This window comes from Eulemur rufifrons, chromosome 7 (genome assembly GCF_041146395.1).
Source record: "Eulemur rufifrons isolate Redbay chromosome 7, OSU_ERuf_1, whole genome shotgun sequence".
NCBI lineage: Eukaryota > Metazoa > Chordata > Mammalia > Primates > Lemuridae > Eulemur > Eulemur rufifrons.
Window position 1 is genome coordinate 99,867,754 of NC_090989.1, and position 18,467 is coordinate 99,886,220.

An 18,467-nucleotide genomic window follows, 5' to 3' on the forward strand; every position below is an offset into this window, starting at 1 on the left:
TGAAGGCTGCCAGGCCTGAAGCTGCGGGCAGGGCTCTTTCCTGAAGAGATTGGCTTCCTCCCAAGACTGGAAAATGGAGGTCGCTAGCTCCATCTCCTAACAGGGCTACGACGGAAAATGACAACACATGCCTCAGTAACAACACATGCCTCTTTGCTAATGTAAATCCTGTGAGGGAGAAAAGCACACCCAGACGATGACAATGTGAGAACCTTTAAAAACAAAACAAAACAAACAACCATGAAAAATTCTGCATGACTATTTCTCTCTGTTCATTTTTCCTTGGCTTAAGTTGTTCAAAGCACAGTGTATCCAAATACTTGCTCAACCAGGGGTGTTCAAGATCTTGGTAGCAGTAAAACTCTCTTTTTCAAAACAATCATCTACTTGAGAAAGCAATATACAAGAATCAATTATATTTCTATATATTAGCATCACACACAATTATATTTGTGTATTAGCCATTGGGAAATGAGGTGAGGCATGGTTTTCCTGGGCCCCTTAACAATCCTCACTGAACCCGCGATGTACTCAGAAGAAACAGTGGCAAGAGAAAGGAGGCTCTTAATTGATAACTGACTGATTTATGCAGAAAAGTGGCCAGTCCTGCCAAATCACATGCCAGGATGTTAACTTGGAAACTGCCATTTCACAGACAAGAAAACTAACAAGAAACAAGGGGATAACCTGACCCAGGTACAATGAAAACAGTGCAGGTTGATGGTGGGGGGAGGGGAAGGAGTAGGACCGAAAGTCATGATACAAGAAACCATGATGCTATAGTATTTACAATACCTTTTTTCTTGGTCAGTTTTACATTTAGTGAGCATGTCCATCTATGTTACTAGAGGACCTATTCTAAGCACTGGGAAAGCAGATGAAACAAATATAAAACTCCCTGCCCTCACGGAGCATGGAGTGAGGGAGACAGAAAACTGACAAATAATTAAGTAAAATATGTACTATGATAGATGGTGATAAATGCTAAGTATAAAAATAAATTAGGGAAGTGTAACTAGGATAGAATGGGTGAGCTGGAAGTTTATGAATGAGTCCAGAGAGGGTCTTTCCAAGAAGTGATATTTGCATAAAGAACTGAAGAAAGTGAGAGAGTGAGCTGTGGAGCTAGGGTGGCCAGAGAAAATGTAGGATACCTGGTTGACTGTGAATTTCAGATAAACAGTCGACAATCTTTTAGTACAAATATGTCCTGAACACCGCAGGTTATTTGCTAAGTCTGGCGAATACAAAGGGGTGAGGGGTACATGCCAGGCACAAGGAACAGGGGTGCATGGCCAGCCTAGCATGGTGGGAGGGCAGTGAAGGAAGCAGGCATGTAGGTGACTAGTCCCAGAGGAAACAGGGACCAGCTGATGTAAGGCACTGTGTGCCCCGTGAGGACTTGTGGGGGGCTTTTACTTGGAATAGGATGATGAACTCTTGAAAAATTCTGCGACATGGGACATGATCTGACTTTGGTTTTAAAAGCTCATTCTGGACACAGTGGAAAATAGACTGTGGGGTGGGGGCAAGTGCAGGAGCAGGTACCAGTTAAAAGGCCATTATTGCTGTGATGATGACGATGATCATGATAGTAATAATACTAGTAATATGCATCTATATGTGCATATAATTTGGGGGAAATGGCCCCTGAAGCCCCATTCATAAACTCTCCATTAAGAAATCTTGGTACACATCATTTATGGGAGGAAAGGAATCAGTCCTCTGAATAAATTCTATCAGCTCACTAAAAATACCAACCTAAGGAATTAGCTTTAACCACTGCACTATCATCCTTAAAAAATAAATAAATAAGCCCTTGTCAAAAAAAAGGGGAAATTCCTGGAAAACATCAAACTATATATATCACCAGTAACTAAGAAAACATCAAGCTGACTTAAAGAAACCACCTTTTCTAATCCACTCGCATGTGGTGCCAGCTGGATTCTACAGCTAAGATTTCTAAGAGGGATTAAGATTTGGCTTCAAGGTTAATGTTTCTGTTTTTGCTGAGTTATGTATGCAGGGAGAGCACTTCAAAGGAACACACATATGAAGGTAGTTCTACTACAAAACCCCATGGAGTTACAGAATCTATTGACTATTGTTATCTGCCCAATACTCTTAATTTTATTGTGGAAATAAGCAATAAATACTTCAAAACTATTAAACACACAATGACACTGTTATATATCATAGTTCATATAAAATAAAAGCAATCTATCTTTGTTTGGAAGAAGCAGTAAACTAACATAACCCCTCCTCTCCAGATGAAATTGTTGATCTTATACTGATTTTTGACCTACAAAAACAATGATATCATATTGAACCTAATGAAAAGATATAGGGAATAATCTTAGAGTACCTTGCCTTTCAAAAAATAAATAGCTTATCTGAAAAGAGAAGAAAAATCATTTTTATTATTATAGTAATTTAATCACTTGGAACCTTGCCATACACAGATTAGCTCTCCGTAGAGGACTGATATTCCCCACCCTTAACCTTCATATTACGTGTAAGTGAAGTGTTGGTTGTTTTCTCAGCATCTCTGACCCCTTTCTCATGGAAAGAATTCCTGTGAATCTTGCTATTTAGGATCTATGGCCCCAAACATACTATAAAACAAGCCTCCAAGCACAAAAGTCTAGTTATTAAGCAGAGAAAAAGTATATAAATACATTTTATAGGCACACTTAGCTGAGAAACCACTGCCTTGCATCTTGTAAAGTGTACTATTCTGCCTGCACCTGTCTGCCACAGTGAAATCTGACCATATTATGAGAAACACCTGCTTATCCCAGGTAACCTACCTCACACAAGGAAGAGGCATTGTTGAGTTAGAGAACTGCTCTCTTAGAGCTTCTAAACTCGGTCACTTGAGTAATATCCCAATATTAACTATTCCAGGACCTGAACTAGTTCCACGCCTGCTCCTGCAAAGAGCAATTTCTCTGAGAACATTCTTGTTGTTTACAACAAGGATACTTTCAATCTTGCCTCAATGGTCCAAGTCCTATGGAGTTACTAAACACTCTAGAGCTGATATTTTGAAATTGCTCAAGTATTCAATTCTTAAGTCCAGATAGCAAATTAGCACACAGATGACTATGTGTTATTAAAATTTTTCTCTTTGGGCTTTTTGAGGTATGTTTCTTACTAACCATTTAAAACATACTAGTAAAAATAAGTTCGGAAAGACATATCAGTGCAACTTTAAGTGGCAAGTGCGTACTGGCTGATTTTTGAAAAATTCTAAGATCATCAATCATGACTTCCTATTTACGTAATTTCTTAAAGACATTCCAAAAAAAAAACTGGATGTGAAGCAACTTGTATCCTATACAATGAGCAAAAATCACATTTTTCAATGGTTATTTATGTGAAATTCCAACCAGATTTTCCTCTGAATCCCCTTAGATTCAAATTACAGTTCAAAGCAGTTCCTCTTATTTGCCCAGACACACAGAATGTGCAAAGCACAGATCATCTCTCTGAATTTCACAAATGCTTTAAAGGCCAAGGAAGCAGCGTTTTCTGCCCCATTACTCCCCAGAAAACCTAATTACAATTCAGACACTGTTTGTGATGAAGGCCCGGGAGCCCAGTATGGCAAAATCCCTCAGACATCCGGAAAGAGGCAACCTGCTGCTTTGCAAGAGGAAGGCCTCCTCTCCCAAAGGATGCCGGCCTCAGAATCGGGCTTTTAAATCTTACCTGATACGAGCAGTTGTCCTGATGTACCATCTCAGTGCATCCTAGGGCGCAGACCCTAAAGCAGGACTGCTCAGCGAGGCTGCGGAGGGAAAGCGCGGAGCATCCACGGGCAGGCGGAGAGAACGCCTTGGTCAGGCAGGGGCTCCCCGCAGATTAAAATGGATGCTGTTTCGCTGATCAACCTGCGCAGTGGCACTGCCTGTGCCGGGAGGCGCGCAGCGAGCCGAGCTGCTCTCTCTCCAGTCCTCGCAAGCCGGCGAGGCAGGCTTACGAACATGGGGCTGGGACCGGCGGGGGAGGGGGCGCGCTCATCACCGGCACAATCAGCCAATTATATTATCGGCACAAAGAAAAGGATCAGTCTGGAGCTGGTGTGACCTTCTGGTGCTTTATGAAGGCAGTTAACTGATGTGGAAACATTCTAGTCCTCATTAACGAGAAAAAGGCCAGCAAGGGAGAGAGAGAGACAGACACAAATCAATGTTGCTGCTGAACATTGCTATCCTCCGGCATCTTCCTTCCTGCCCACTAATGCTGCTTGGTTAGTGCTTATTAAAAAAAGAGGCCTTAAAGATAATTTTAGAACTTTTAACATGTTAAAGGGAAAACAGTCCACTCTGAATATTGACATTGGAAGGATGTTTTCCAGGCTGAGTTTTTGAAGTATTCGTCAACTTTATAACTAAAAGGATGGGCTTCACCCTTTAAAAATATTATTCTGTAATTCTTTAAATTCCCCACTTATTTTTGACTCTTAGGTGCTTTTTAAGTCAAACATAAATAAGATGGAATAATAGTTCCTACAAGTTTTTTTAGGAGGAGAGCTTACTAAAATATCAAAGTCAGTATAATTTATTTCATGAAAACTAAACTCTCAATTGCAAGTTATTTTGCAAAAGTCTTTGTACGTATATATTACCCAATGCTGTGACCTGAATATACAGACACGCCCAATACAGCACATAGAATCCTTGAAGCAGACGATCCTATCTAAGAGACGGTAACAAAGAATTCTGGACTTGCAGTTAATAATCAAAGGAAACACAAGTTGGATGATACACGTTCCTAGGAAAAAAGCTGGGGCTAATTTCTGAGTGGCAACTCTAGGATTTTAGCATATATAAAAAGAAAAACTGGGCCTGTATATTCCTCAAGCTAATTGAATGAGAACATTATGGGGAAAAAATAAAATTTCCTTATCTATATTCCTCAGTCACCACAGGCAATGGGTTTTGCTGTTTCTTAATAAAATGGCCCTGAGCACACAAATGGTACTTAACAAAAATTTGACCAACTTTAAACCACCAAATTTATAAGAAAAAATCAACAGGGTCCTTAGTTTTAAGTTATTTTAATATCTATCTCTTTTCTCAAAAACTCCTCCTCTTACCAATAGCCACATAATCTTCACTATACTCTTGACAGAGAAAAACAGTACTTTTTGCCTGAGTGAAATCGACATGTTTGACAAGTTTTCATATCAAGCACTCTCTTAAGGAATGGTGAGAGCTGCTGTTAGGAATATTTGGTAATGTATTTTTAATTTTATAATAAGTTGTCTGTTTCTTGGAAAGAGAAAAACCTATTTTTATAAACATTCTTTTTTTTTTTCTTGAAATAGGGTCTCTCTCTGTCACCCAGGCTGGAGTATAGTGGTGTCGTCATAGCTCACTACAACCTCAAACTCCTGGGCTCAAGTGATTCTCCTGCTTCAGCCTCCAGAGTAGTTGGGACTACAGGCATGCATCACCACAGCTGGCTAATTTTTCTATTTTTTATAGAAATGGGGGCTCACTCTTGCTCAGGCTGGTCCCAAAATCCTGACCTCAAGTGATCCTCCCGCCTTGGCCTCCCAACGTGCTAGGATTACAGGTGTGAGCCACCATGCTGAGCCAATATTCTTATTTTTCACTATTTGAGATTCAAACAGGACAAATGGCTGCTATCTTAATTCAAGTCCATTGATACACTCACATATACACTCATTTCAGCCTTCATAGTTGGGAGAATGAAAAGATGGCAGGAAAACTCAACTCCTGGTGTTCTCAGAGGCTCCAACTTCAGCAGTGGGTTCACAGGAAAAGTACTCTGGAGATGTACCCTGCAGAAGCTCTCTGCCCTTCTCCCTCCAGTGTAGAAGAGAGGTGGAGCACGCAACATGTGCAGGACTTTCTAGGCCTGCTCATTGGCCAGGAGCACAATGAAAGCTTGATGAATGAAGCACAAGCCTGGGTTAGGTAACAAGTCTTCTCAATTATAAGATGAAGAAAAGAAGACAGAAACTTTTCAGGGAAAGTAAACAATAAACAATAAATCCTTCCCAAACTCCTTCCTTCTCTATTGCTACCGCACACAGCACAGACACAGAGACTTCTGCATGGAGTGCCTTACTATACAACCATCAAAACGAAGGTTCTGGAATTCTAAGTAGGAGCAAGGAAAGGTAGGCCAAAGGAAAAGTTCCTTTTGCAAGGTAGTAGATAAGATGAAATGGAAATCTTATGTTTAATACAAGAGGCACAATCCCAACTTTCCAAGAGACAACAGCTCTAACTTCAAAAGCTGTTAGAACTTTACTCAAGTTACTACCTTGACAATCTCTGACCTTATGACTCAGGAACATGCTTCCAAGCTATACAGATCTTAAAAAGCTGCTTCCTAGCCTCTGTTCTTTTCTGAACACTGAAGACTTTGGGATATATTACATAAGCTCCTAAAGACTTTTATCATGTGTTGTTAAAAAAAAAAAGTCTAAACATGATCCCACTCTTCACAGTTGCTGTTCCGTAAATAGGGGAAGTGACTCAGAGGTGGCTCTGGGGAGAACACATTTCTGACAATTGTATCCCAAACCCCGTCAAAACCCTCCCAGGAGGTATAAACAAGATGAAAAAAGGAATATATCAAGCAGGCCTCTCTTTATAGTCATTCATTGGAAAGGACTTTGTGTTATAATTTAAATTATGATTTGCTGGTACAGAGAACTTTAAACAGAAACCAGCTTGTTCCAAGAACATTTAAGCTAGAATAATTTACCAAACTACAGTAACATTTGTTGTTTTTGACTAAAAAATATTGATGAACTTTTAATTTTAAGCACAGTCTCTGTAACACAGAGATTCTTTATTTCTTCTCAGATTTTCATAGCTTCCCTTCCCATGAAAACTACTGAGTTTCAGATTTAGGTGGGACCTCAAGAGATCATTTAGATCATTTAATCTGACACTGTTATTTTCCAGAGATGAAAACTGACGCCTAAGAAAGTTGTGATAAGCCCATCAACAACAAAAAAGGCTGCAAAGGAAGGAAAATAAAGAAACAAACATGATTTTCTGGGTTCATACCAAATGAGTATGTTCCTTATAAAACAATGCTGCTATGGTCTGAATGTTTGTGTCCCCTCAAAATTCATACATTGAAACCTAATCACCACTGTGATGGTGTTAGCCCTCATGAATGGGATTAGTACCCTTATAAAAGAGGCCCCAGAGAGCTGACTTGCCCCTCTACCAAGTGAGGACACAGCAAGAAGATGCCATCTATGAACCAGGAAACAAGACCTCACCAGGTACTGAATCTGTCAGTGCCTCGATCTTGGACTTCCCAGTCTCCAAAACTATGAGAAGTAAATTTCTGTTGTTTATAAGCTACCCAGTTTCTGGTATTTTGTTATAGCAACCTTAATATACTAAGACAAATGCTAGATGAGGGCTCACTAGATTTGGAGAAATAAACTTGCTTTGAGCGAAAGTAGCCTGGCCTTCAAATCAAAACCTATCATAAAGCAAAAGTGAGGTTGCAGTGCAGTTCTATCTAAATCTGAATACACAGTATATTTTAAAGGAAGAAAAATGAAGAATATATTTGGATTAAGATATTGTTCCTGTTTCTGCCACCATACAAATTACTGTGTCTTTAAATCCAGAAAGGATTTTTTTCAATTGTTGCAATTAATAGCAACAGAATGAGGGGTGATTTTGGACAATAAATATAGTGGTAAAAAGTCACATCCACAGATCATCTGAACACACGGCTTCAAAAATTAATTAGGGTCAGGAACTGACCTACAGTGGGCATAGGGACCTTTCTGGCTTAAGCTGTATGAGTTAAGTGTTTGGCTTACATAGGTGTACACATCTGTCAAGATACATTGAATAAAACATCCAAGATATATGCATTTCACTGCATATAAAATTTACCTCAAAAGAATAAATAACGGTTAGTTAAATTTTGAACTAATGATATGCAGACTGTAATATTTAGAGGGAATGCTCACTGATGTCTGCAACTTACTTTGAAACGTATCAGATAAATGTGACGAATCAATGGGTAGACGGAAGCTGTGACAAAGCATGTTTAGTAATCATCCATTGTAGGATCGAGGTGGCACATAAATGGGTATTTGTGAAAAAAAATTCCATTTGAAAATTTCACAATGAAATGTGAAAAAGTGAAGTACCAGGGATGGGGATGATGAGCAGGGACGTCACCGTCTTAAGCTGTAGCTTTTTAAGCTTTTCCTCAGGATGCTAGGGAAAGCAGACACCTATCACACAGCTTTAAGTGGTGCTTCTTTACAGGGCAATGAAAGAAAAGGATTTGTGAGAAACATTAATCCTGTGGACATCAGGGACATCAGGGAAAACTAGGTCTTTGAATGCCCCACCCAAAGAAGAATTAATTATCCCTACAGGTTGAGTATTCCTTATCCAAAATGCTTGGGACCAGAAGTGCTTTGGATTTGGGAATTTTTGGATTCTGGAATATCTGCATTTACATAATGAGGTATCTTGGGGATGGGACCCACATCTAAACACGAGATTCATTTGTTTCATATACACCTTATATGCACATAACCTAATGGTAATTTTATACATTATTTTAAATAATTTTGTGCACAAAACAAAGTTTTGACTTCATTTGGACTGCGACCTATCACATGAGATCAGATGTGGAATTTTCCATTTGTGGCATCATGTCGGCACTCAAACATGTTCACATTTTGGAGCATTTTGGATTTCAGATTTTCCAACTGGGGATTTTCAACCTTTAGTGTTTTCACCAAACACAATTGGCATCACCTATGACAACAAACCTTTGAAAATGCTTCATAGTTTACAAAGTACTTTCCCCAACATCATCCTGGATTCTTAAATCTTGTAGTTGAAACAAACTGCTACTATGTACCATGTCAAATAGTGTTTCCGCCCTCACGGAGTTTGGTAAGAGAAATACGGCAGTACACAAATGGCAGTACATGATGAAGAATGAGTTAAGTGTCTCTGAAGAGACTTTGTTTGCTCACTAGAAATTCAGGTGAAGAGAATGCTTAGCTAAGGTGAACCAGGAGACTGCAATAATCTTGCTCATTTGGTTGTTCACTTCTTTAATGTCTGTCTTTTGTAGATCTAGATTAATGTAAGTTTCCTTAGAACTTGGAACTTGGTTAACCTACTCTGTGGTATATCCCCAGCGTCTGAAATAGTACCTGGCATATAATAGGTTTTTAATAAATCTATTTTTAAATGAATGCATATAATGGGCTCTCAGTAAATATTTTTAAATGAATGAATAAAGGAATATGCCCTTCAGAGAGTTGCCTTATTTGTCTTTGCCTCAGTTTCCTCATCTATAAACTAAGGATGTTTATTCCTTGCTCACTGGGTTGATAACATGATGAAATGACAGTCACATGTAAAATAGCTCTTAGGTACTCAGGAAAGGAACAGAAGTGGACATTTTTCCTCTCCTAATCAAAGGCGACAACTGTCCAGGGAATAAAGAGAGGCCTGTGAGAGACACAGGTGATCATAGGAATGGAGAGAGAAAGGCGAGGGATGCGTCCCAAGGCACTGTGAGATAGGCGCTGATGGTCCTTAGGCAGTCACCCGACATGGGGAGTGAAGAAGACAAGGAATGATGAGGTTTCGAGACCATTACTGGAGTAGAACTGGTGCTGTGAAAAGACACAGGGAAGTTAGCAGGAGTAACTGATTCTGGGGGGTAGGGGTACAGTAAAGAAGTTTGTATTTTTCACCATAAAGTTCTCAGTTGAAGGTGCAAGAGGCAACTGGAGCTTGAGAGATGTCAGGCCGACAGAGAGAATTTGGGGGTCTTCTGCACAGAGACGATAGTTGAAGCTGTAGAAATGGATTAGATTAAGGGAGAGACTGTAGAGAAAAAACTAGAGAGAAACAAAGGTGTCACTGTGGAAGGCACAATAATGCTCCCTGCCTCTCCCGACAAATATCTACATCTTAATTCCCAAATGGCCAAGGGAAATTAAGGTTGCTAACCAACGGACACTGAAATGGGGAAAGGAGCCTAGGTTGTCCAGGTGGGCCCAGTGTAATAATCACAAGGGTCTTTAGAAGGCAAAAGAGCAAGGCAGGAGAGGAAGAACAAGAGAGATGGCCGCATGAGAAACATTCGGTCCAACACTGTCTGCCTTTAAGATGGACGAAGAGGCCACAAGCCAAAGAAGGCGGCTGCCTCTAGGACATGAAAAAAGGAAGGGGGCCGGGCGCGGTGGCTCACGCCTGTAACCCTAGCACTCTGGGAGGCCGAGGCGGGTGGATTGCTCAAGGTCAGGAGTTCGAGACCAGCCTGAGCGAGACCCCGTCTCTACTAAAAATGGAAAGACATTATATGGACAACTAAAAATCTATACAGAAAAAATTAGCCGGGCATAGTGGCGCATGCCTGTAGTCCCAGCTACTCGGGAGGCTGAGGCAGTAGGATCGCTTAAGCCAAGGAGACTGAGGTTGCTGTGAGCTAAGCTGACGCCACGGCACTCACTCTAGCCTGGGCAACAAAGTGAGACTCTGTCTCAACAAAAAAAAAAAAAAAAAAAAAGAAAAAGGAAGGGAATGGCTTTTCCCTAGGCCTCCAGAGGGATCGCAGCCCAGTGGACACCCTGATTTTAGTCCAGAGAGACCCATTTAGGACTTCTGACTTTTGGTATTATAATACCAATAAATTTGTGTTGACTTAAGCCACTAAATTTGGGGAAATGTTATAGCAGAAATAGAAAACTAATAAGTAGTCCCTCCTTATCCATGGGGGATACACATTCCAAGACCCACAGTGGATGCCCGAAACCGCAGATAGTACTGCACCCTAGATATACTGTATTTTTCCCTATCCATAAATACCTGTGATAAAGTTTCATTTATAAATTAGGGACAGTAAGAGATTAACAACAATAACTAATAATAAAATATAACAATTATAAACACTATACTGTAATGACAGTTGTGTGAATGTGGTCTCTCTCTCTCTCTCTCAAAAAGGCTTAGTATTTTTGGACTGCGGTTGACTGCGGGTAACTGAAACCGAGGAAAGTGAAACTGCAGGTAAGGGGACTGCCGTACGGTGAACGCGCACATTTAGAGGGCAAGCGGATGCAAAGGGGATGCGGCCAACAACGTGAGAGTAAGATGAAAACTAACATAGTGAGGAGTCAGGAAAAGACAGGGGAGTTTGACAGAGCGATTGCTTCAAATACTCAGAGAAGTGGAGGAAAGCAACTGGAAGCCGTGAGTTTTGACTGTTAGGAAGGCCTGACTCATGCTTAGGGAATAACTTCAGTAGTAGTGTGTTGGGGTGGAAGCTGGGTGGCTGTGCTTAAGAAGTTGAGGGACTGAGTAGAGAGTAAGTAGTTTGTAAAGAAGTTTGTTAATCCACTCATGTATTGATGGGCACTTGGGTTGAATGAGTGCAATGTGCACTGTCTGGGGGATGGACATGCTTGAAGCTCTGACTCGGGAGGGGGGGAGGTGAGGGACAAGGGCAATATGCATAACCCCCATAATATGCTGAAATAATAATAAAAAAATTAAAAAAAAGAAGTTTGTTGATGAACCAGAGCATTAGGGTGGTAGCTTGAGTTTGTAATAAAATCAGAAAGGTTGTTGATGTGGCTGACGTATAAGATGGGGAGACCCAAACATCCAAGTGGGCAGCAGGAAAGGAGCCAGCCAGAAGGGAGAAACTGATGATGGTGAGTGAAAAATGAAAGGACCAGGTGCTGGAAGAGTTGGCTCAGGAAGGAACCTCTGGCAGGCCTTCATTCTGTCTTGGAACTGAAGATATGAAACTGGTGAGTAAACTTACAAAGAAGTGTGGGGTAAGGAGGAAGCCACGGTGGCGTGGGGCAAGACACAGGAGCACCGACAGGCGGGAGCCTTGACCTGGTCCCTCAAGCTGCTGGTCTGGAGCAGCGGGGGGTTCAAACACCCAGGGCAGGGCGGCTGGATCAGTGGGGGGAAGCTTTGCCAAGAGATTCTGTAGGGGCTTTGCAGCTTTATTTGAGAATATTCAATTTTGCTATAGAAGAACCAGAAAAACAAACAGGATGGATGAAACTCATAAGATGTGTTAAGTATAGATAAGGACTATGTAGGAGCTCGTAAGACATAGGTGAAATGCATAAGATGTGTTAGATTTAGATAATGAGTAAGCGAGTAGATATACAGTAGTCCCCTCTTACCCATGGTTTGCTTTTTGAGGTTTCAGTTACCTGCAGTCAACCACTGTTTGAAATAATTAAATGGAAAATTCCAGAAATAAACAATTCATAAGTTTTAAATTGTGCACTGTTCTGTAGCGAGATGAAATGTCACACCATCCCACATGGGCTGTGAATCATCCCTTTGTCCAGCATATCCACACTGTTTGAGCTCCCCTCCCGTGAGTCACTCAGTGGCCTGCTCAGTTACCAGATCGACTGTCGGGGTATCGCAGCGCCTGTGTTCAAGTAACCCTTATTTTACTTAATAATGGCCCCAAAGCACCAAGAGTTGTGCTGGCATATTTTATAATTGTTCTATTTTATTACTATTATTGTTGTTAATCTCTTACCGTGCCTAATGTATAAATGAAGCTTTCTTATAGGTATGTCTATACAGGAGAAAACATAGTACATATAAGGTTCAGTACTATCCACAGTTTCAGACATCCACTGGAGGTCTTGGAAAGTATCCCCCAAAGATAAGGGGGGACTACTATAGTCAGAATTCATGAGATGTATTAAACACCAGTAAGTTAGTAACCTAGATGTGTTAGACATACATCAAGTGTGTGTGTGCCAGCATAGAAAAGCATGGAAAGACTAAACAAGCACCTAGTATCTGTGACACACTGAATAACCTGAGGTACCTGAGACACTCGATATTCATTAGATCATACATTGATTGCCCACTAGTGACACCCATTCTGGTCCTCTGCCCAAGAAATGCAAAGAGAATCCACAGCTTCTCATCAGGCTAAGAGGCGAGCTCCAGAGGAAGCCAGAGGGACTTCCCCTGTGTGTCTGATAAAGCAAGTTGTGTGTCACTGGCTGACGCCTTGTGTTTAATTGGGAATCCTTTCTCAAACCTCAACGTTGGTCCATAACCATATCACCAAAAGGCCGGGCTGCCGTGGCAGAGAGGCTGGACACATAAATACTGCGGGCCGTGCAGTCCCTCCACACTCCTGTACCGTACCCCAAGCATGTCAGCTCATCCCACCTCTTTCCCTTGCTGCTTGGTTTGCATTTGACATAAATTCAATGCACTGTGTGATCTGAGCATCTTACTTTGGCCTGTGACTTCTGGAATGGAGTGTCTCGTGGTGTACTTGCAGGCCACTATTGCATCAAGGTCATTTCCATACCACAGGCATGGAACAGAGGCCCCAGAAGAGGCCAGTTGGTGTCGAGACATTTCTCCACTTCTTCCAACAATACTGAGGCCCAGAAATAGGAAGTGAGAGAAGGATAAAAATGAGATATATTATAATTTTTATCCTTATAATTATAAATAAAAAACTTACCTGAGAGTCTTCTAAACTATGTAAACTACTTTAGTCAGCAGTTCGACTCTCATTACACTTATGTTTCTTATTTCAGGTTATATTAAAACATAATTTCCTGAGCAAATTATTAGTGTGAATCAATGGTTGTCACTTTTTCTTCTTTTGTTTAAGTACTAGAATCTGCTTTTAGAATGAAAACTAATATGCAAAAGAATCAAAAATATTTTTATCAGGATAAAATTATTCTGAGTTCGGTCTGTATTTGCCTATTATATCCCTCAATGAGAACATCAAGCTCTTTTGTTATACAAAAAAATCTGAAAATAGACTTTATAGATGTCAGTTACAGTCTTATTCCAACTGTAGTTTCACATTTATTTCTGTATTTTGCTTGGTTGGACCACATCAAAAAGAATCCTGTTTCACACAGATAAGTAGTTGTAAATGGTAACAGTTCTTTTTAATAGCTTACGCTGCAATCTCCAGATGTTCTTCATTAAACATATCCAGAAGCTTGAAAGCAAAGTAGTAGGAAATTTATTCAAGATTGATTTACTAACAATATATATATATAGCAATTGCTTGAATTTCTTATTATAAACAAGATAAGACAGAGTACCCAAACTTAAAATAGGTCATTAATCTGTAACAAGACCTTCTCGTTTGATATATTGGGCATTCACTTGTCCCTGCACAACCCACTATCAGGCTTGATGAGAGACTGTGCCAAACACATGTGTCTGACCCTAACTTGGCACTGAACCGAGCTGGGCCTTTGGGCAACTCAAATAATTTTTCCTGCTTAGATCTGCACAGGCATGAATTTTTTAGAAAGGCCAATACAGAGCTACCACCGTCAGAGTCAATGACACATTTATAATTTCAACTATTCCGAGGACTGTAAAAGACTTCACCTTGCAGGATAAATTAAATATACTGATGTCAAAAAAGGAGGTAGAGAGAAACATTTTGCATAAATAATAAGGGAAGGAAAACATTACAGTTTTGGCTGAAATGTTATACTCTTCTTACCATAGTGCTTTATATGACTCTCCAAAATCCCATAGACTTTCTCATTTGTAGATGTATTCCGAATTATTTTCACATTTCAGAACTCTTTAATTTTCAATTTGAATTTTTTTAGGAGTTGGGGATGAGGTGTTTAGCCACTCTTATAATAAGTGCAAATTGCTCTCTAAAAATACCTCCTGCAACCCTGGGTTTCTACAGACACAGTTTGAAACCTAATGCATTAGGCAGTGCTATAGCAGGCAGCCTTTCTGTATAGAGAAGGGGAATAAGAAGACGGTTTATATTTCAACAGAATCTGCCAGACTGCTTATTTACTGGGCGCATTCTATTGATCTCCCCACAGTATTTTCTGCCCAACACTAACTGAAATTTGCATCTTGTAAAAAATAGCAGCTGACGCATAGGTAAATCTGGGTGAAATCTACATGTTTTTGTCCCAAATTTATGTCAATGTTTAAGGGCCATTTCTTTTAGTCTTCATTTTCCAGCTTTTGGAGTCAGAGAAAGCAGTGGCAGAAAAAGTGAAAAGGAGTATAAATCTGCCAGGGCTAATGCAAGACTTTCCAAATAAAAATAAGGTGAGTTGCCAAGAAGGTCCAAGCCCAAACCAGCACAAAGTGTGTGTGTGTGTGTGTGTGTGTGTGTGTAGGGGAAGAAGGGGCACACCTCCCTTTTATTTCTTCAGGTGTTTTAGTAGCCCAGACAGCCTTGCCTAGCAATATAAGTACATTTCACTAAAGCAATACATGGAATCTCTGACAATAAAAAAAGCTGTTCACTACTCCAAAGTGGTGGTGGTTGATTAAAAACAGTTTAACAGAATATTAGGAAAGCGGACTGACCCTCATGTTGAAGAAAGGTGCCCTCTAGTGGACAACTGTGTTCTTCAAACAATTCAAAATAGGAATACGGTTACAAGGCAAAAATAATGTTAAAGGTACTATCCATTGCCTTATTAACATTTCAATATTTTAATAACAATTGTAATATAAATATGTAAGTCTTCTCTTAAGGAAAGAGATATAAAGGTTACACTAATGCTAATAAATCCAAAGTTACAATCTAGACCATTTTGATGGTTCTGGAGTTGCTAGAACGTTGGACCAGGAATCAAAGACCTGGTTCTGGGCTTAACTGTATCTCTTACCAGGTGTTCCTTTGGGATACTGTTTCAAATCTAGCAGCCTCTATTTCCTAATCTGTAATGTGGGTTGAATTACAAACTGTCTTCATCCCCCACTTTCAGGCTGTCAGATGGCTGTCTTTTTAAATCAAGTTCATTTTATATCATGAGTTTTCAAATCAGCAATAGAAAATAGTATCACAGTATATACTAAATATAGCATTGGGTGAGTTAGTAAAAAAAAATACTGGATTTCAACTGAAGGTCTTCCTTACAGAAATTTAACAAAAGTAAAGGTGATGAGTTTTTTTTTTCTTTTTATGGATAACGTTTCAAAAACTAAACACCTTAGATCATTAGTTGATTATGAAAATTTAGTTTATTATGAAAATCAGAGCTACTGTTTTTAAAAGATTTATTTCACAGAATAAAGCAAAATAATGATGAAACGAAGGGAAACAATTTGCGTAGCACATCTTTTCTGAAAACCACTTGCTCATCAACTGATGATATATTTTCTTAGTGCATCGCTGAACACAGGACAGAAACATAATAATTCAGGATTAAACTGTTAACATAATCTCTAAGGAGCTATTAAAATTTGTCAAGGGTCCTTAAATTTTCTTCTTCTTTTTTTAAATATGGGAATAGTGTTGAAATGCTATTAGCTATAATGGGATTTTGAGTTTCTGCAGGTCTGTTCTCTGACCAGTTTTTCCAGGGCCAGTTAAGTAGCAACATGGACTATTTTTACAATCTTTCTCATTCTCATCCCCTCAGAAGATATATTCAAATGATTTTACTGGTTGAAAGGTAGGAGAACAAACACCAGTCTAAATTTTTTTCTGAAGCAAAATAAAATTGCCAGCATAACATTTAATGATCTCATTAACCTATTTTATCTTAAAGTTATGAATTAAGAAACTTACTCATCTTTTAGAAGCAAATTCTTTCAGAATATAAAGGTACTGACTGGGAAATTATGATACTCCAAACACTAGACAATGGATAAATTCATTCTCAAAGAGGAGGGTTAAAATCAGTCATGGATAATTCATAAGCAGTAAAGTTAATCTGCACATTAATCCCAACTCTTCTAAAACCCTCTAATTTAAACCAGTTTTCCTTCGTGAATATTAAAGAGAGCCTCGCTGAGACCCTTAAGCTGGGCCCACAAAATGTTCACTTATTGAAAGTGCTCAGGCTTTTTCATTATTTATTTACTTAAAATGCCAACAGAAATTAGCAATCCTTTTGAGGTCCAGTGCCTTGTAGATAAACCTATCTACCTTACTCCAATATCTCTGTTCTCCCTCATCTGAGAAGACGCTAAGGGACTTTAGGGTTGGTTTGTTTTCACTCTTGACATTGAATCAAAGAAAAAAAAAAAACTAAGGAAATGAACACAAGACATTATGCCAAACACTCACACTTCCTCTCTTCCTCTCTCTGCCTCTGATATCCAGCGTAACTGTGAGGAATTTTAACCAGCTGAAAAGGTAGGCATCTGCTTTGCAGACATCAGTGGCAACTGGACTGATGGTTTTAAGCTACGTGTGCTTTGTTTGGAGGTTTTTAAAATCAAATTCATTTTCCAAAGGACAGAAGTGATTTCAGCAGAGCTGTCACTACAACTGAAGTAATCAGATCTTTGACCCTAATTTTAGATGGCACAAATTTATAAAATGTCATTCTGAAAGAAATTTAACCCCATGCACTCACCCGGCTGCCTCTGATTTGATCTTTTTATTGGTTTCATGCTCCTTGATTCAGTTCCCAAAGTGTTATAAAAAATTAAGGGCTTGCCTTAATTAAGCCTTACCCTTTGTGAATTAAAAATACTTCTAAAACCACAATCAGATGGTGTCACATTTTAATTTAAAATGGTTTTAAATTTAACCTTTTAAATTTAAAAGGTTTAAAATTCCTAGGTTTCCTACAATATTTAGGATGAAATCCTAAATCCCTAATGCTGCTATTGGCCCTGATCTAGCCTTCAGACTTCCTTTGCACCTCTCAAAATCTTGCTCACTAAGCTCTAGATACTGGTGGTCTTTGGGTTTTCTGGGAAAGTCAAGTTCACCCCTGCCTGCCTCAAGGCCTTTACACAAGCTGTTTCTCATCCTGGACACCCATGTCCCCATTCACCTGAGTCATTTCTCTCACTTAAATAGAGGTCTTTCCTTAGCCCCCAGTCTAAAATAAGGTGCTGCTTTTAATTCACTCAGCACACTGTTTTCTTTCTCAGCAATTATCACAATTAATTAATTTGTGGCATTTGTAATGTTGCCTTGTTCCACTGGATTGTACGGTCCACAAAAATGCAAGGGACACATCTGTACTGTCTACCGTTGTACATCTAGCATCTAGCACAGTGCCAGGCAGATAGATGTACAACAGATATCTGAATGAATGACTGAATAAAATTGCCAAGAGGTTCTCTCACTTCGGGGGCTTGGGATCCAGGGCAGGAATGTGCTTGTGACCAGTTGTCATTAATTCAATTGACTACCATGGCAACGCTGGTCACATGACCACTTGCTCATCTAAAGATGGTGGGTGCCGCTCACCTGGATGCCAAGTGGATGACTGCCAGCTTGTGAGTGAAGGCTGGTGAGGCCTCTGAGTTACACTTCCCTCCTCACCGTGGACTGCAGCTTTGGCAGGCTCAAAGGGCCCATCACTTCGCAGATTTGCCTCAGGGATGGGACCGACTGTGCCAGCTGGACCTGAGGGCAAGATAATCATTTACAGCTCCCCAGGTGAGGTTGACACTTATTAAACTGCAGTTGCTGGAGGA

General features: G+C 39.8%; 1 protein-coding gene across 20 annotated transcripts in view; it reads right to left on the bottom strand.

Moving 5' to 3' along the window:
* SCHIP1 (schwannomin interacting protein 1) overlaps window positions 1-18,467 on the bottom strand; it is a 532,563-nt gene that overhangs the window by 50,733 nt on the left and 463,363 nt on the right. For 4 of the 20 annotated variants that reach the window (XM_069473025.1, XM_069473021.1, XM_069473023.1 and 1 more), the window contains exon 1: window positions 3,715-3,969. The exons of the other annotated variants lie outside the window; for them this stretch is intronic. In XM_069473025.1, the coding sequence (XP_069329126.1) occupies window positions 3,715-3,744 (30 nt within the window). In that variant the 5' untranslated portion in view covers window positions 3,745-3,969. Of the gene's footprint in view, window positions 1-3,714; window positions 3,970-18,467 lie in introns of those variants that run through there. 20 annotated transcript variants of the gene reach the window in all.